The sequence below is a fragment of the Didymosphaeria variabile genome, assembly GCF_027946475.1.
Source record: "Didymosphaeria variabile strain IMI 356815 chromosome Unknown scaffold_3, whole genome shotgun sequence".
Classification (NCBI taxonomy): domain Eukaryota; kingdom Fungi; phylum Ascomycota; class Dothideomycetes; order Pleosporales; family Didymosphaeriaceae; genus Didymosphaeria; species Didymosphaeria variabile.
Genome location: NW_026611622.1, coordinates 240,367 through 258,719, shown reverse-complemented (window position 1 = coordinate 258,719; position 18,353 = coordinate 240,367). Strand labels below are relative to the sequence as shown.

The 18,353-nt window shown below is 50.8% G+C and overlaps 8 protein-coding genes across 8 annotated transcripts; 4 read left to right on the top strand and 4 right to left on the bottom strand.

Annotated features, from left to right (window-relative positions):
* Positions 1-331: 331 nt before the first annotated feature.
* N0V89_003446 (uncharacterized protein) lies at positions 332-1,436 on the top strand (the record flags this gene model as incomplete). The annotated part of the gene is made up of 2 exons (XM_056212248.1): positions 332-500; positions 925-1,436. 2 exons carry the CDS (start codon positions 332-334, stop codon positions 1,434-1,436), a joined length of 681 nt encoding a protein of 226 aa, XP_056072556.1.
* Positions 1,437-3,230: 1,794 nt separating this feature from the next.
* N0V89_003445 (uncharacterized protein) lies at positions 3,231-4,398 on the top strand (the record flags this gene model as incomplete). The annotated part of the gene is made up of 2 exons (XM_056212247.1): positions 3,231-3,332; positions 3,397-4,398. 2 exons carry the CDS (start codon positions 3,231-3,233, stop codon positions 4,396-4,398), a joined length of 1,104 nt encoding a protein of 367 aa, XP_056072555.1.
* A 782-nt stretch (positions 4,399-5,180) lies between these two features.
* N0V89_003444 (uncharacterized protein) lies at positions 5,181-6,549 on the top strand (the record flags this gene model as incomplete). The annotated part of the gene is made up of 2 exons (XM_056212246.1): positions 5,181-5,184; positions 5,321-6,549. The coding sequence occupies 2 exons, from the start codon at positions 5,181-5,183 to the stop codon at positions 6,547-6,549; spliced, it is 1,233 nt and encodes a 410-aa protein (XP_056072554.1).
* Positions 6,550-7,114: 565 nt separating this feature from the next.
* N0V89_003443 (uncharacterized protein) lies at positions 7,115-9,814 on the top strand (the record flags this gene model as incomplete). The annotated part of the gene is made up of 1 exon (XM_056212245.1): positions 7,115-9,814. The coding sequence occupies one exon, from the start codon at positions 7,115-7,117 to the stop codon at positions 9,812-9,814; it is 2,700 nt and encodes an 899-aa protein (XP_056072553.1).
* Positions 9,815-10,352: 538 nt separating this feature from the next.
* Positions 10,353-12,344, bottom strand: N0V89_003442 (uncharacterized protein; the record flags this gene model as incomplete). The annotated part of the gene is made up of 2 exons (XM_056212244.1): positions 10,353-11,315; positions 11,775-12,344. The coding sequence occupies 2 exons, from the start codon at positions 12,342-12,344 to the stop codon at positions 10,353-10,355; spliced, it is 1,533 nt and encodes a 510-aa protein (XP_056072552.1).
* Positions 12,345-13,735: 1,391 nt separating this feature from the next.
* Positions 13,736-14,497, bottom strand: N0V89_003441 (uncharacterized protein; the record flags this gene model as incomplete). The annotated part of the gene is made up of 2 exons (XM_056212243.1): positions 13,736-14,131; positions 14,264-14,497. 2 exons carry the CDS (start codon positions 14,495-14,497, stop codon positions 13,736-13,738), a joined length of 630 nt encoding a protein of 209 aa, XP_056072551.1.
* Positions 14,498-15,289: 792 nt separating this feature from the next.
* Positions 15,290-15,769, bottom strand: N0V89_003440 (uncharacterized protein; the record flags this gene model as incomplete). The annotated part of the gene is made up of 1 exon (XM_056212242.1): positions 15,290-15,769. The coding sequence occupies one exon, from the start codon at positions 15,767-15,769 to the stop codon at positions 15,290-15,292; it is 480 nt and encodes a 159-aa protein (XP_056072550.1).
* A 664-nt stretch (positions 15,770-16,433) lies between these two features.
* Positions 16,434-18,268, bottom strand: N0V89_003439 (uncharacterized protein; the record flags this gene model as incomplete). Its single annotated transcript, XM_056212241.1, has 4 exons — positions 16,434-17,738; positions 17,797-17,980; positions 18,044-18,114; positions 18,170-18,268. The coding sequence occupies 4 exons, from the start codon at positions 18,266-18,268 to the stop codon at positions 16,434-16,436; spliced, it is 1,659 nt and encodes a 552-aa protein (XP_056072549.1).
* Positions 18,269-18,353: the final 85 nt, after the last annotated feature.

The window sequence follows — 18,353 nt, the reverse complement described above, 5'->3', positions numbered from 1 at the left end:
TAGGCATGGCCCTCCCTCATATATATGTCAACCCGGACGCGCACTGGTCTACTCTGTGCCTGTGAGCGTTGCAACTAGTGAGTGAGCTATAGTTCATACCCCGCACTTTTTGTTCTTTTGGCTTCATCGCCCCGGATATCGATACCCACGCCACTTCCATACTACCGTAGACTACCATAGACTACCATCTCTAGCTCCCAGCTTGTGCCTCATATCACACAACCACAACAACAGCGACTACACTATCCCCCTCTCTTCTTCCTCTCCCTTTTCTTCCCCTTTCTCTCCCCACCTACCCCCTATCCGCATCAGCCAGCTCAAAACCATCAAAATGCCTCCCGGCATCCTATGGGTCTCCTCCCGCCTCTCGCCTCCTCCCCAACTCCGTCTAGGCGTCGACGTCCTCACGCCGGAGAAGTTCTGCAACTGGTACGAGGAGACGCATATTCAGGAAGTTACGGCGCTCCCGGGTGTGCCAGGCGCGATGCGATGGGAAGCCGGTACGTGCGATACAATTCTGCTAATTTTCCGATTAAGTAGCGGGGTCGACGGGTAAATAAGGAATCTTCTTGGGAAAAGTAGGATGCGGTGGTGAGTGAGGTAAGGGTGGCGGATAAGAAGGTGGGAGCGAGCAGTAGCTTTCTCTCTTTGCGATATGGTATATCTCGTAATTTCGGGCGTTTGCCCGAAGGTGTGCTGGGGAAGGAAATGTACCCTGGACACTCCACTCCGCGAAGAACATTCTGCACATAATTTCCAGCGCGTTTCCTTCCTTCCTTGCTTCCTTCCTTCCTTGCTTCCTTCCTTCCTTGCTTCCTTCCTTCCTTGCTTCCTTCCTTCCTTGCTTCCTTCCTTCCTTCCCTCAGCACCACTACACAAGTTACAAACGAAGAAGCACACCGACTAATTCAACCCACACCATAGTCTACCCCCAACCCTCCGCAACCGCATGGTCCGTCGAAGCGCCCTGGCTGACGGTATACTCGATGCCAGACGTCGAGTACAGAAATAGCAGGGCGTTCAAAGGGTTAGACGGGCAATCTGCGCCGAAGGTAAAGCTTTTACGTGAGGTCTTCGAGCAGGCGAGGTTTGATACCAGGTTCTACGAACAGATTTCTCCAACTTCGTCTGAGGCGGGTGGGCCAACCCCTGAGTATGTGCTCTCCTGGGCTGGTGACCATGTCGGTGCCGCGTTGCTTGAGGGTGTCGAGGGCGTGAGGAGAGTCAGGGTGTTCAGGGTTGTTGGGGCTTCGACGCTAGAGCGGTTTGTGAGGAGGGATGCGTTGGCTGAGGGGGCAGTGAAGGAAGGACTGATGTTGGTGGAGGTTGGAGAGGAGGCGGTGGAGAGGGTTAGGAGTGTGGTGGAGAGGCATGGGAAGGAGGGTGATGAGGTTGGGTGGTTTGGAGTGAAGAGGGTTTATGGAGACGGGGAGTGAGTGCGTGGGACGGATTCGAGGCTGGCTGGGTCGAAGGGGGGAAAGGTATTGTGCTGATATCATAACGGTCAACTGATCAGGAAATATCTTACACGTTGTTCCGGTATCTGCAAAAGCTAGTATGTCATTCTTTTTACTCGCGCATCAAGTAGGCTTCGGCGCGCACTCAATTATAGCAATAGCCGCGAAAGGTCTCCAAAAGAAATCATCAACAGGCACCTGCCTTTGGTAGGAAATTAATCTGTACATCAGACAGCACTCTGCGGCTCAGGCTCCCACGTCGTAACCCAGGCGGCGCCATAGATAAGCAGCCACATGGCTAGCCACATACCGCCTGTTCCACCATTGCTTCTCCAAAAGAAGGCGCTGACAAAAATGCCTATATGGATGATAGCCATGCCGAGGAGGAAGATGTCGAAATGCCACCGACCCTGAAGTATGTTAGTGAATGTTATTCTGGCGAAGAATAACGGCACCAGTTCCAGGGAATCGCAAGCTCCAATTACAACCACAAAAGAGAAAAGAAGACTCACCACCCGCGCGCCCAAAACCCTCCGATACCCCGTCGCCTCTCCAATCCTCGCCAAACACCACGCAATGAAGAAGAATCCGAGGATGCCAAGGATAAGGTCAACGATCAACCAGCCGATGTCGAGATGAATGACGTTCCGCACAACATTATAGATGCTCGTCGCAGTGCGCAGCCCCAAGATCACAATCATGCATATGCGGCGAGCGAGCACCGCTTTGTCGGACGTCTGGAGACTGAAAGACGCCAGGCTGAAGGACCAGCAATTGCGCATTCCAGGACAGTTGCGGTCTTTCCATGTCGTCTCGCGCGGCGGGAGGTCCTGCGGGAAAGACGAAGCTGTCGCAGGTTGGGGGCCCATTTTCAATTTCCCTATCGCAACGATGGAGGGGAGAGTTGTGTTCGATGTGCAGGGCTGGTCGCGGCCAGGAAGCGTGGGCTTAAATGTACGTTGGACGGACGTTAGGCAGCGAAGGCCAAGCTGGGCGCCGCAAATGACAGATTGGAGTGTTTGAGATGCGGTGCGACAAACATAGTTGAAGATTGTGGCCTATCAGCGGTGGGCGGCGGCTGAAAGAGGTATGGTGTGTAGCCCCATTTTCATTTCAACGCTGTTCCCGCACCGGTGCGTGGATCCTGAAAGTGGCTGTGTTGTACTCCGAAAGTACAGTGAGTGCAGTACGTTGCGGGTGTCCATATTGTCCGGCAAATGTCGTCAGTTGTGCAGAGGAAAGTGTACAAGATGACATGTACCATGCATGCCAAACGTCGCAGCTGCTGATTGTGTACCTACAGCGTACAACAAAGCGGCTATGCCTCGTTTGGTGGGTTTTGTTAACGTCGTTTGCGCCGGGCGGGGACACTGTGAAAGTAGGATGGGCTAGTCCTTGAAGAGGAAAGGCTGTGACGCTACACTAGTGTACGCATGTAAGACTGGCGCTGATTGGTGTCAATCGCACCTTGACGTTGCTAATCCGGTCAGGCGTGAACCCCACCACAACTTCAACCTCCACCGATACTGCACGAGAACTGCACGAAGCCAGCGCGAATTGATATGTCAGCCCCCACTGAATCGGTGCATAGGAAAAGCCGAGTGTAAAGTATAAAGCCAAGTCGCGCGGCTTATGCTTAGTTGGAGGTCAAGCCAGTCGAAACAACCACGTTGCATATCGTACGTCACGCACGAGTAGCCTTTCAGCCTTGCAAGATATATATCCAGGTCATTCTTCGTATCAGATTCGAGGTCGTTCTCATCACTTCGCAGCATGTCCGGAAACAGAGCTGCTTTCCTACTTGAGCCGAAGGGACGTTTTGAAGTGCGGGATGCGCCCATAGAGCAGCCAGGACCGGGTGAGGTCCTTGTCAAGGTGTGTCTTGATATATACGTTGCAATCGGTGAGATTCTTCTCAAAATGCTGACGACGGGTGTAGGTTCAAGCTGGAGCGCTACAGCCAGCTGACGAAAAGGTGGCCAAGATGGCGATGCTCCCCGTAGAGTATCCTGCAGTGCTGGGCAGTCCTGTTGGCGGAATTGTACAAGCTCTCGGAGAAGGCGTCACAAAAGTAGCAGTCGGAGATCATATCGTATGCGGTACGAAGATCTTTACACACAAGAAACCAAAGTATGGAGGAATGCAGCGATATACGCTAGTTGATGAGTCTGAGGTCATCGAGGTCAGTAATCTTTTAGTAGGCTCGTACCTGCATCGTACTAATAGTCGAGGCATTCAGGTTGGCGACACTGACTTCACCAAAGTTGTCACACTGGGCTCATACACCCCTCCAGGCTGCCTGTTCGGCTCAAACACCCTCAACATGCAGTACCCGTCTATTCCAGCCAACCCCCTTGCAGCCGATGAAGAAGGCAAGAAAATCCTCATCTGGGGCGGATCATCAGCCATGGGTTCGCTTTGCATTTCATACGCTAAACAAGCTGGGTACACCGTTATCAGTACCAGCTCACCACACAACTTCGACCTGTTAAAGTCACTTGGAGCAGACCACATTTTCGACCACAGCGACCCCACGACTGTGGATAAGATCCGTAATCTCTTCCCGATCCACTACTGGCTCGATACCATATCTCTGAACCAGAGCGTAACGACCATATGTAAAATTCTGGCCCCTGAAGGCAAGCCCGCTACCAAGGCGTACATTCACATGCTCCTGCCAATGGTCATGGCGGGGAACCCAACGCTGCCCGAAGGCGTCACGGCTGGGATGCACCGTTTTAGTACTCACGCGCCTGAAAACGCAGACTGGGCGAAGTACTTCCTATCTCGCGGAGGGTTCATGGAGCAAGGTATCAAGAGTGGGGTCATCAAGGGCGTGCCGCCGTATTCTCTGGGTGGGTTGGAGAAGGTGTCGGAGGGTATTGAGGAGCTGCATAAGGGCGTAAGCGGTAAGAAAGTCGTTATCGATCCTTGGGCGTAGTGTGGAAAGTTGAATAACGGCTGGATCTCATCGTGTATGGTTCGTAGGAGTAGCGTCGAGAGAGTAATGAAAACCGGTCCGAGATGTTCGAAGGCGTTAGATCATACTTGACCTGCTGTTAGATCATACTCGACCTGATAAAATAGCTGTTGTGGAAAAGTGAGCTCGAAAGCCTATGTTCAGGGAGCGAATTGTGTGAATTGCTACTACAAAGGAGATAACTGAAGTAGGATTAGGCTTAGTAGTTTTAAGTTCAGTATAGGGCTGGGGTCAAGAATCTATTAGCTATTGTTGAAGTAATGAGATGAGATCGGATGAACGAGTTCGATCAGGTGATCTGAGGAAGCAGAGAGTTCGAGCGCTATAGCGTTCCGAGACAAGCAAGATTTCATATGCCTACATAACCAGCCGATCAGGCCGAGTATGATGCAACAGTAAGTTAAATATGATTCAACGGCAGGTCGAGTATAATTAACGCTTCGCAAGATATTAGGCGCCCCTTGACGTTGATTGGCCAATGCCTACAGGGCCTCCTATTTCGGGTTAGGAAATGCGGAGGATTAGGCTGCAACTTGGCAATACATCATTCCCACCATCACCAAATCTTGTGAGCTCTTGTGTTCACTATTTTTTGCTCGGCAAATGGCGGACTCCAACCTCACACTTATCGTGGGCCGACACACAGCGAATTTCCAGCGCCAATACTTCCAGAATACGGAGTGCGACAATAGCGATGGCGCAAACTTTTGCTCATGCCAGCGCAACTTCTCAGACCCTAAGCCATGCGTGTTCTACGGGCGCAATCTCGAGCCACTCGCTTTCTCTATTGCTAGGGATCGTATCTATTCGCAACCCCAATGTACTCTGCTCTCCGGATTACCAATCGAAGTTCGTGAAATAATCTGGGAATATGCACTCACAGACACCACTACTATACCAGTCGGTGGCACCTTTATGTGGCGTTCACACAAGATGAATGGGAAACCCAAACTACCAGTTTCAGACATTGCTTTCGGGCTAGTCGGGAGCTGTAAGGCCAGTTATCTCGAAACGTACCGCCTTCCGCTAAAGTTGAATTACTACACTGTCTATGATTTCCAAGGCCCTTTCCGACCGCGGTTAGCAACGTTGGCTCCTTGGCAAGCGGCATTAATCCAGCGTGTGGACATCAGCCTCCAGCAAATAGCTCTAGAGCAGGGCGAGTTGAGGAACTGGCTAAAAGAATGGTATGCCAAAGAGCGGCACGCAGGCGCTTATATAGCACCTCGGTTCTTACGTGCATGGGACAAAAAGCCTTCGCATAAAGTGCAACCGTTCCCTTTCGACACCCTAAGCACTTCCATATCCGGGAGGAAGGAACCTCAGGATGGTGATGAGCTTACGCTACCCATCACAACGGAGCCAGACTGCTATGATAATATCTTCTACGAAAGTGGAACATTCGCGACGCACTTCAAGGCTCGCGCGATGATCGCTCGCCCGCTGACACATCTGACCCTGCGATTGACCCACGAGGATTGGTGGAACTGGAGTCACCACCCGAACTCATCCACTTACATTCCACGCAAGCTATATCTTGACCCAGCAGTCGCAGTCGGCAGGGTTCCAAGTTCTCTGAGTGTTTGGGGTTCTGACCACATCATGGAAGAGCTTGCTGCAAGGCGGAGTGCAGGCGAGGTTGTGCAGGGACGTGAGACGTGGGGCGTAATCGTGGGACGACTCCCGGATCTGAAAGAGCTCCAGCTTGTGATCGAGACGTTCGATATCAAGAAAGATCAGTTGGAGCAGATTGTGGAATGTGCGAAGACGTGGAAGTTTCCTCTCGAGAATACCGTGTATGAATTAGTTTGGGATGGGAGGGTCCAAGACACCAGCTGGGATATAGAACCGGGCGCGTTCGACAAAAACTTTAAAGAACCGCTAATCATCGAGGATGAGGACGGTGACGGTGAGGATGAGGACAGGTTCACTGATGAAGAACGACACTCCGATACATACGGGAATTCGTCGGATGACGATGGCGCTAGTGCGGACGAAGAACGTGGACCTACTCCACCACCACCTCCTCCAAGTTGGCACACTTTTTGTACTCGATTTGAAGCGAGGGTATTGAGGTTTAAACGAATAAAAAGGGACCGCACTACTATATGACTTTATGTAATACTATTCGCCATTATCACAAAGTCGTCACCCAGTTACAGTATCGGTTAAGCACATACACATATCGGGCCTTGTACTATATATTTATTCTATGAGAAAAATCGTATGAAGGGGTGAGTCTGTCTCCACTGTTGCACCTAGATAGGCAAGCGATTAAACCCAAACAGGATAGTGCAACATCGTAGGCATCAGCTACGGCGCAGACCATCACCGAACCTTCTTCAACGCCCTTCTGCCCTTCTGCCCTGCATCAATTACTCTCGAGCGTGCAATTGGCGTTGCGAATTCAATGTAGGGCGCGGTCATGTGCTTTGTCGACTGCCTACGGCACGTGAGAGTTGCTGCCTTAGCGAGATCCACTACATTTAAACGCGCTTTCATCGCGCATTATGGCAATTCCATCAAGCATCAAGCATTCAACCCATCAATTCAAACCCTTCCATATTCTACATTCATGAGAGGACGTGGAAGAGGACGAGGTCGAGGTCGAGGTGGCTTTTCCCAATCTACCAGGAATCGAGCCTCTCGAAGTCTTCACCAATCAGCAAGTACCACTATGGCGACTCCAACGCTTTCGACTCTGCATCATGTCACGGAGCGCAAGTTAGGAAAACTTGCGGACCACCGCGAAAAGTTCGAAGCCGAGAAGAACTCGATATTGGCGAAAGTTGCATCCGCACCAGATCATCGCAGCAAAGTTGAAGCCTTGTTAGACGGGTTCGAACAGCATGGAATCACAGCGAAACACCCCGAACTCTCGATAGCGAACCTGAAACACTTCATTCATCAAGCGAAACATGACCCGTCTGTCTCTGCAACGCTCCTTTCGGATTGGCAATCGAAGCTCGAACACGAACTTGATGTGACAAGCGTCAAGTACGAATATGCGGCCCTGTTTGGGAAGTTGGTCATTGAATGGATTAAACATCCCAACCCCGCTGGTTCGGCTTCTGCTGGCCATGCTGTAAGCAACAATTCAGACACAGAGATGAGCGAAAGCTTTGACACGGTCGGTCGCAAAGAAATGCACGAGCAACGCAAAGAATGGGAGAGCTATGCATTTACAGAGCGCAAGATGGATCAAGACAGGATTGTAGAGTACTTGAATGAGATCTTTGGGACCACGCAGCAAGCGAAGAAGGTCACCAAAACGCCTCTTCAGAACCTGCGTGATTCCATGAAGCATGTCATGGATTTCAAATCGGATTTGCAGCCTGTTAAAAAGAAAAATACTCTCTATGACAACGAGATCCGGACAGGTTCCGGCGCTGCGTCTCGATTCGATGTCGACACACTCAAATCGTGTATCCAAGGTGTGCTCCGGTCGGATCTGCTTGCTGGAACTAAACGAGAGTCTCTTGCAGATCTTACGAATCAGCCAGCAGTACTGAAGGAGCTTGTCGACGTGCTGAATATGGATCTGGAAGGTCTCGATAAGTGGGAATGGGATCCTTCGCCGGTCCCCTTGAACATGCGCAGGCAATTAAACGGCAAATACAGAGTATACATGGATGAGGAAACTCACCAGGCTATCCTACTTCATTTCATCGGGAAGACATGGGCAGTCGCGCTTAAGCAGGCATTTACTATGTTCTATCACTCTGGCGCCTGGTTGCAGTCGCCATATCGGTCAATGAGCAAGAAGGCCCGGCAACGGCGCGAGTACTTCATCCCTCTTGGCACGGAGAACCATAATGTCCGTAACTACAGACGCGAGAGGTATCAAGGGGACTACTTCATGACACAATTACCGGATAACAATTTCGAGGACCAACGTGACTACAACGCCGAGGACCAGGAGGAGAATCAATCTGGGTTACGCAGCTCGCCACTAGCGACGAAACAGTCCATGCTGCGTCTTGTGACCGCTGAGCTTCTGCTCAACACTAAGGTGTACGGCGAGTTTTTGGTTCTACAGTCCGATTTTAAGTGGTTTGGTCCTTCGCTGCCTCACGACACCATCTTCGCTGTGCTGAAATTTTTCGGTATCCCGGAAAAGTGGCTTCGCTTCTTCAAAAAGTTCCTTGAAGCGTCTGTGGTCTTTGCGCAGGATGGTCCCGATGCAGAGGCGCTCAACCGGAAATGTGGCATTCCCATGTCGCATGTACTGAGCGATGCGCTCAGCGAAGCTGTCCTCTTCTGCTTGGACTTTGCCGTCAACAAACGCACACGAGGTGCCAACATCCACCGGTTCCATGACGACCTCTGGTTCTGGGGCCAGGAGTCTACGTGCATTCAAGCCTGGAATGCAATACTAGAGTTCTCGAAGGTTATGGGTCTGCAGCTCAACGAAGATAAGACTGGAGCAGCTCTGGTTGTCACAGACAAAGCTACATCTCGATCTCTCCCAGATGCTCTTCCGAAAGGCCCCATCAAGTGGGGCTTTCTGAACCTAGATGCTTCGTCAGGCCGATGGGTCATCGACCGCACGCAGGTCGACGAGCACATTGAAGAGCTGCGCCGCCAGCTAGGAGCATGCCAGAGCGTCATGGCGTGGGTACAGGCCTGGAACAGCTACGTCAGCCGCTTTTTCTCAACGCACTTCGGGCAGCCAGCGAACTGCTTCGGACGCCAGCACAACGACATGATCATCGAGACGTACGAGCATATCCAGCGCAGCCTCTTCAAAGATGCAGGCACAGCCAACGTCACAGAATACCTACGCGGCATGCTTAAGGAGCGCTTCGGAACAGACGACTCCGTCCCCGACGGCTTCTTCTACTTCCCGTATGAGCTCGGCGGCCTGGGTCTACGCAACCCGCTCATCAACGCCTTCGCGACATACAGGCGGTCCTTCCGCGACTCAGCAGAGCGCATCGACCGCGCGTTCGAGCTGGAAAAGGCCGAGTACGACGACCTCAAGGAGCGCTGGGACTCAGGCGATCACCGCCCCAAGCGCACGAAGTACTCTCCTCTACCTCAAGACGAGGCTGGCACGGACACCGATGCCGACGAGCCTTTCATGAGCTTCGAAGAGTATACCAGGTACAGGGAGGAAACGTCTTCGTATCTGCGCGACGCGTATGCCAATCTGCAGGAGTGTCCGCCGGAGGAGTCGGTGGAGACGCTGCCTGCGATACGCGAAATGCTGCAGGAGCGGTCGCTTGAGGAGTCGCCGTATTGGTTGTGGATATATAATCTGTATGTTGGAGATATGAATAGGAGGTTTGGGGGGTTGCAGCTTGGAGAGAGGGATTTGTTGCCTGTGGGGTTGGTGGATGTGCTGAGGAGTGAGAGGGTGCGCTGGGAGGGGTAGATGGAGGATTCGATAGGTGGTTGAGCCTTTTTTGTATAGAGTAAGATACTCCACTTGGGCTAGTGCATCTCTTCTCAAATTAAAGTTTGAAGCCTTGATATGACGTGCTTATTGCAGCTCTTCGCAATTCATGGTAAGAAGCTAGTAATTGGGCCGATATGCTGTACTTAAAGAAACAATAAGTATGGTACATACACCCCCCTAGGTTGCCTGAACAGCCTCAGTCGCTGCGTGCCATCAGTAGTCTAGTGAGTGAGTGAACATCCTCAGGTGAACAAGCGACAGTACTATAGCCTGGAGAAGGACGCTGTCATTGGTGAGTGTAGGATGAAATGAATACATGCTTCCTAGTCGCAAAACAATGCTTGGCATGACTTGGTCATATACAAACAACAGCACACTCTGCTAAAGACATCGTCATCTATACATCAAAACACCAGAGAATTTTTTTCCGTTAACCAAACAACTGTCCAAGTATTTCTTCTTCTTCGGACCGGTGTACCTCGCTACGTAAGTGAAGGAGAAAGTATGGTTGAGTTCAGAACGATTTCCTTCGTTTGGCGGGCCGAGTACGAGCGGCTGACCCAACGAAAGCGTCAGTTCCCCAGTGTGTGTTTCGAGGGGGGGTCCGGTCCCAAACAGATGCATCCTTGAGGAAAGTAAATACCAGGGCAATAGCTTCTTCGCGTCGCTTCCGTTCACGTCGCTGCCAATCAGGGTGCTCCCAACTAAATCGATACTTTCCATAAGGTTTTCTCTGTGCTGGATTTGGTTCCTGCTCTAGTTTGCGTTTTGACGTCAGGGCAAATGATAATGAACGAACAGCGTTGACTGCGCGAAACATATCGGATGCCAGCATGGTTCTTGTGATTTCGACGCGACCCAGTTCAATGGCCATTTTGAGCGACTCTAGAAAGAGCTCTTGTTCGTACATGGTGTCCGCTTTGCTGTGCGTGAGGAGTAACCTGGCCATATCGTTGTTAAGGTGATATATGGAATCGGTTTTGATGGCCCATGTCAAAGCAGTTCTCCCGGCATTATCGGTTGCATTGATGTTGGTGTTTCCATGAGATAAGAGCAGGGACGCACCTTCTAATAGCCCCCTGCTTGCTGTGTGCATCAAGACCGTCTGTCCATCTTCAAGTGGTGCATTGGTGTCAAGTCCTTCAGCTCGTAGGAGTGACTCGATCATGGTTACTGGTTCCTTTTTATCCTTGACGTCTGCCCAGTATAGATCGTCCAGAGATTGCCTTAGGAACGACTTGGAGAGCCGAGAATACTGCCTGTTGGCATCCGCCTTGCCCGTCGCGCAGAGCAGAGCCACAAAATTAGTGTACCCGGCTTTAAACGCCAGTTGCAAGGGCGTGTCTCCATGGATATCACCAAGATCGACTTCTGTCGTTTCGTTGCTGAGAAGAAGTCGCACCAGACGTGCGGCATTCCCCTTAACGGCCCAGTGTAAAGCCGTACGACCGTCATAGTCGGTCTCATTTATGCCGACCTGCGCAATTTATGGATCAGTGACTAGCTCAACGAGTTATTTTCCTAGGCTGTTTACCTGGCAAAAAGACATGTAATGAAGAACTAGTTCTTCACAACCAAAATACGTTGCCATGATTAGTGGCGGAATCCGGCCACCAGTCAGGTTTAGCTCAAACCGATACGGTGTCCCAGTGGCTAGATACAGACGCGACGTAGTATCAAAGGTATGTAACCGCGCACAGAACTGCTCAAATTTCTTGATAATACGCTCGTCTTCTGTAATATCCGATTTACTAACATGGATTCTCCAATTCCTCAACGTATAATACTCGAAACTAGAGCTCCATTGTGAGTGTTCAGACCTAGAAACTTCGAAGTTGATCGCAAGACATGTAAGGCAAGTTGCGGCGAACGTTCGATGAGCAATTGGCACAGAAAAGGAGTGTTTCCAGGATGGTGCCGATGCTGTAGACGGCACCAGATTCATGCCCTGAGTAGGTTTGATGAGGAAATCTCGGACAGTTTGATGCAGTAGATGGACCTCTTCTACTTGTTCAGTACAGATGGAATCAAATATATTGAGGAATCCTTTCCTGATGCGGAAGACCAACAACAGACCGCTTATGTCCTTCAACGTATCCTTGAATCGATCGAGAGGTTCTAAATTGTTTTCCAGATCTCCAAGTGATTTGTGTCTTTCATCGATCGTCAACGCATCCCTCATTTGCTGAATCGTGAGAGGTCTTCTGGCAGCCAACACCAGTTCCAATGCTTTCTGGGCCTTTGTTTCATCTACACTTTTTCTGAGCATAGATTCGTATGCATCTTCAACTTTGGCCGGTAGGTGGTTCACTTTCTGTTCGAGTTTGCCTGGGGAGAGGCCTGGGGTATGTTCGACCACATCCAAGACTAGAATGACCCAAAGATACGTCCTGTTCAGATTTGCTCGCAGAAGCGTTTTCAGGTGCTGGCATTCATCTTCTAGAAGTCTTCTGCGTCGACGCAGCAGCTCTACTTTGTCGTCAATAACGCGATCGACTTCTACCATGATTTGGCTATTCTCTTCCTCATTCTCCCCTCGAAGGTGGATGTGTGGGAAGTGATCTTCGAGTTCTTAGAACTGCCATTGTATACGTTGGTATGGACGGCTTGTAAGCAAGAACTTGAGCTTAGATTCGTTGTCGCTTTTGACAGAGTCGTGCAAGCTCGCAGTCCATTGGCGCAATTCGGGTTGGGAACTTTCATCCAGAGCGTCTAAAACACATATGACATCGCCGGTGGTGCCTGCGGTGGAAAGGTCCAAAAGAATTTTCCAGAGACTTTGTATTGATGCGTAGAATTGGTCCGTATCTGGTCATGGTGGTGTTAGCCAATCGCAACTCCAGGCTGATATACTTATAAGACCACAACAAAAGGTGACCCTACGAGAAGTGGACGGGCAATCTCGGGACATAAATACCCTGGTCAAACTGATCCAAAAGCTTCTTGGTAATAAGTGTGTGATTTTGTTGTAATAGCTGCCGAATCAAAGCACAAAGAGCAGAAGCAATTGACATCTGGTCGTGGTAACCATCTTTGAAGAAGAAATAGCAAACTGTTCTCCCTGGGCGAGGTAGAACTTCATCCACAAGATGTCTCGCTAACACGGACTTTCCGCATCCGGGGTCAGCGGACACCCACAGTATGCCAGGTGTATGACACTCGATCCAGTGATGGAAATTCTGGTGGCATGTGAACCACTCACAGGTACCTTTCAGTGGTGTCTCTATGATGTTTTTCCTATCTTCGTAAGGACAGGTGTGCTCAGCAAGACTCCTCAGGAGCTGATTGATTCTTGTAGGATCCATGAAGACCGATGTAACTGCTGCGAGCACAATCAGTGGCCCGAATGCAAGCATGTTTACGAAGGATCTTTGTTGAAAAACCAGCTCAATGTCCTCACAGAATCCTCTCGAGAGGGGATCCTGAGTACAAAACATTTGCCTATGTAGATGGATCATGCATACCTGGAATTGCAGCATGTTCTGTTGCCCAATCTTGAAGCCAGTCCTCAAGCTCGGAGAGCACCCTTGTATAGCCGACATCTTCTTTTCCTTCCTCATCCACTTTGGTCATATCCTATGGAGATCAGTACTAGAGCAGCGTATAGAATTGATTTCTCACCATGTGGTTAGTAGGTATCGAGTAGGAAGAGTACCCGGATACTGTCGCTTGGGAATCCTCCACCACCTTCTTCCCACCAGGAAATTGTAAAGCTTCCATAAAGCAAGCTACTTCGACAGGTCGTCTTTCTGCAGCACTAAGACTAAATGTGCGCTTCCGAAGCCAACTATAATTACAACGAGTTGATTAGTACGGGCTTCCAACAATGCATCCTGAATCCTACATAAGGTATGCTTCTAGTCTGGACACTATTGATACTCGATTGAAGATGCTGACTTACTGTCCAAACCACTTCTCTAGGTCGAGAAGAACCGGGGAGTCTCGTTGCAGAACGCTGAGAAGGTCGTCATTCACGCGCTTCCGAAAGAATTTGAGAAGACTCCCAATTGCCGTGGCAAAAGGTGCGAGGTCGCTGCCGCTATGGGGTGTGCCCAAAAACACGATGCCAGCTGTCGCTTCTTCAACCCGTCGCAGCTTCGCAACGGAACTATCAGCTGAATCCTGTATAGCGCGCTTGACGACTAATCCGCCCAGACTATGTGCAATGAAGATGATCTTGCGGGCTTTTTGGATCTCAGTTTTCCTCACTCTGTGCAGTTCTCCTACTAGATTGCTTGCATGTACTGCAAGGCGATCCATGGAGACGCCACCCGTGATGCTAATAACGTCTGCCTAGAATTTGGGGTTTATAGTCAGTATAGGCCGAACGGAAGCTTTTCGTGATTCTATAAGGTATTGGAATATATACTTCCACCTACACACAACAGTCCGCCTCTGAAGAGCTACCGTGTGAAAGCCACTTACATCATATCCAAATGTGAAGATACGCGCATTAGGTATGTCTTCCTTTAACAGGTCAGGCCAGTAATACTTGCTGGACTCAACATTGCGGTCAGCCGACGGACCAGCTACCATAGGTACCGATGTTTCTGTCGAGCCGTTATCCTGGGTGATTGCAGCGCTCTGCTCTGGAGTGATCAACGGTATTATGGGCGTAGTGGTACTTTGTACGGGCGTAGTTGCACTCTGCACTGGCATGGTCGTTCTGGAAGACCTGGCTTTGTCCTTGAACGGGTTTTTGAATCGCCGCATTGTAGCTTCAACGAGCCGCTATTGCTTCAAACTTGTTGCAACAAATTCCGGTTCCAAGAGGCGCTTCTTTAGGATTGTCGATTGCTTCAGCCTGATCCGCACAAGGCTGGCTAGACGAGCGCTTGTTTCTGTTGAGTTGCAAGCATAGCCAGACTATTCCTAAGTCGAGAGATGATAGCAGGTTAAATTCACCGCACAACGAGCATCCGAGAAGGTGGTGGTTTCGTGGACAATGAGATGGGAAACGGTAGCGGGGCATGACAGGATGTGAGGGAAAAAGCAAGTTGAGACTCAGCCCCTCGGCTCTACGAATACGATGTTACACGAGCCTTTTCCTATCCTGGACCTTTTCTACTACGCGAGGAAACCTCAACGTAGTGATGACTGGAGACGGGAGCAGTCTGTATGGACAAACATTCATGTTTAGGCTGTCTTCTATTAAGCTGGCTTTTCAGTGAAATCCAATGTTCTGTACCCTCTTTATGCTGAAAGTCTACGGACGGCCCGGACAGTGCCAGCAAATTGAGTTGGTTCTCAAGCATCGAGGTTGTACACACGTTCGTCATGGTATGGTATTTCTAAATAAGTCCATCTACCAATGTGAGGTATGGTATTCTAATCGAATGGCCAAGTCAGTCGCCTTCTAGCCCAAATTCCGACTCCATCCAATCCCATGATGCATAAACCGTGCTACACACGCTCGTAGCATGAGACAATCCTCACTCTCGCCTTAGCCCCTCATGCCCAGAAACACCTAGCCGATTCGGGTCGGCCCGTAATGGTCTTCAGATCCACAATACCCTGATGATTCGCGAATGCGAGCAAGTTTGTTCTACGACATCCGAAGTCCGAGTAGATCGCGCAAGTATATCCCACGTCCGGGCGAATTGACCGGACTGTAGGTAAGCCGGTCAAGCCCCCGTACATGTAGAGGGCGACGCATCCAACGTTGGCGTCGACCCACAGGCAATCTCCTCGAAAGTTGGTCCAGCTGCACAACGCCGTTTTACCAGGGCCAGGAGTGGTATCGACGGAGGGTTTGAATTGGATGGCGGAGGTCTCTTCGGACTTGAAGATCTTGTAGAGGGTGACGTCGGTGGTGTTCAAGCCCTGGGTGTTATTGGCGGCGTCGGTGCGGACGAGCACACGGCCGTTGTCATCCTTGTGGGTCGGCGCGGCGGACGAGAAGATGAAGATCGAGAGAAGGGCCAGGAGCATGGAGAAGAAGCGCATGGTGGTAGTTGTTTAATACGTAGGTATCGTGTGGGTGTGGTGCTTGAGTCTGAGTGTTGGGTAGTTTGGAGGGAGTAGGTAAGCAGTTCGGGCGGGGGCGTGGGGTTTTATAGTCGGGGAGGTAATTTAGTGGCATAGGCACGAGCCCCAGGTTGATTTCCAATTCGGTCTGTTCATCCACTCCAGAAACGTGGTGCCCCGGATGATATCCGCTTATTCACTTCACTCACTCAGCATAATCCTTATAAGAGCTCACAGGACTGCTTACAACAACATAGTAACTATCCAGCAGGCGGAGAGAAGTTTAAAGAAGCAACCAGTTCACTGGCGTCCAGCACGCGCTTCCAATCATCCTCACCATACTTCTAGATCTTCGAAATGTGTAGACTCCTCGCATCAGAACAGACATGATGATATCGTTAAGATTCTTCTCACATATACACGACTCCAACCCCTCGTTACTCCCTCAATCCAGCCCTTTCCCTCCCTCAACAGCGCAATACCTGACTCCTTCAGCTCCACCTTCCTAATCTTCCCACTCGGCGTCTTCGGGTACCCGTCCACCCAAAACACATACTTCGGCACTACCCACTGTTAGCTTCCCCCAACTTGTGCCATTCCTACAAATTCAACTCACCAAGATGATGACTCAACCTCTCCTTAACCCACCCCTCACCTCCTCCGCCCCCATCTCAACACCCTTCTGCCTCACAACAAAAGCCGCAACACACTCCCCCAACTTCTCATCCGGCAACCCCACAACACTAACCTCCTTAACCTTGTCATTAGCGAAGAGACAGTTTTCCACTTCAAGCGGATGGATGTTTTCTCCACCCCTGATAATAAGATCTTTGATCCTCCCCGTAATCTTAACATACCCTTCCTCATCCATACTAGCTTCGTCCCCGGTGTGCATCCACATCCTACCCTCCTCGTCCGGAATAAGAACTTCAGCCGTCTTCGCAGCGTCGCCCCAGTACCCGCGCATAGTGAGATATCCCGAGACGACGAGTTCGCCCCGTTCATTAGGCGCAAGGATGCGCGTGCGGTCTGCGGGGTCGACGACTTTGGCGGTGACGTGCGGCATGAGGCGTCCCACTGAGTCGATGCGTTTGTCGATGGGGTCGTCGGTAGTGGTCATCGCGCTTACGGGCGAGGTTTCCGTCATGCCGTAGCAGATGGTGAGTTCGGTGAGGTTCAGCGTTTTGTGCAGCTTGCGCATGAGTTCGGCGGGTATGCTTGATCCTGCTGCGATGCCGGTACGTAGATGCTCGAAGCCTTGGTAGGGGACGGTGCCGTTTGCTAGTAGCTCGAGCTCGGAGATGAACATTGTGGGGACACCGTACAGGGCGGTGCCTTGGTATTCCTGGACTGCGTGCAGGGTGTGTAACGGGTGGAATGCTTCGGCGGGAAACACGATGGCCGAGCCATGTGTTGCGGTCGCCATGTAGCCCAGGATACAGCCGAAGCAGTGAAACAACGGAGGCGGACAGACTACCACATCTTTCTCGGTGAGGAGCATGCGGTCGCCGATGGACTTTCCGTTGTTGAGAATGGAGCGGTGGGAGAGGCAGGCTGCTTTGGGCATGCTGGTTGTGCCGCTTGTGAATTGAATATTGATGATTTCATCCGGGTGTAGGGAGTCGTCTTGCAGGGTGAGACCATTCTGACCGTCCTCTATGACGCTCTCGTAGGAGATTGTGCTTTTGTAGGGTGATGTGTCTATGCGTCCGGAAGAGTTGTTTACGAGCGTTATAGATTGTAGTGAAGGCACAACTTCGGACTCCAACTTTGACGCTTTCAGATTCGGCACCAGAGCTTCTAGTAGTGGTATATTCGACCTCGGAGCCTTATACGGTAGATTTGTCTCCGCGCCGATGAGAACGTGCGAGGCAGCCAGATGATTCAGCCCCGAAAGAACCTGAGGAGCGTTGAACGCTGGATTTAACGGGACCTAACATCCATCAGCTCTGCAAACTCATCTCTCTGTTATTCTGGTCAGTTCGTCTTACCAATATGGCACCCAACTTGAATAGCGCATACGTCGCCGTCGCATTTTCAACATTATTCCCTAAGCTCACCGCAACTCTGTCTCCTTTCTTAACTCCCTGCTTCGCCAGTCCTCGTGCCAAAGCATCCGAGTCACGGTCTAGCTGGGCATATGTCAGGATGGTGCGCTGATGGTGCGATATAACCCTGTCGTAGCTCAGCACTTATCCTAACCTTCCAGGAAGGACTGATGGGAAGGGGAGAACGCACGCATCCCTATCCCCAAAACTCCTCACAATCTCCCGAAAATGCTGCGGCACCGTCTGCGTCAACAGCGGAGGCTGTCATTCATCAGCGATGTCCTCTCTCGATCAAGTCAATACTCTGGGAAGATACCTCTTTCGGCCCCTCAGCATACGCCCTCGTAAGAAGTCCCCTCCTCCCGCCCAATACTCTCTCCCACCTCCGATGAACACGCAAAGACCTCAGAAACATAGCTGGTCACCAGAAACCTCGCATTGAGTAGCACTCTTCCTCTTCATACAAGATCATCCATCCAAGCACAAATCCCAGACTACGC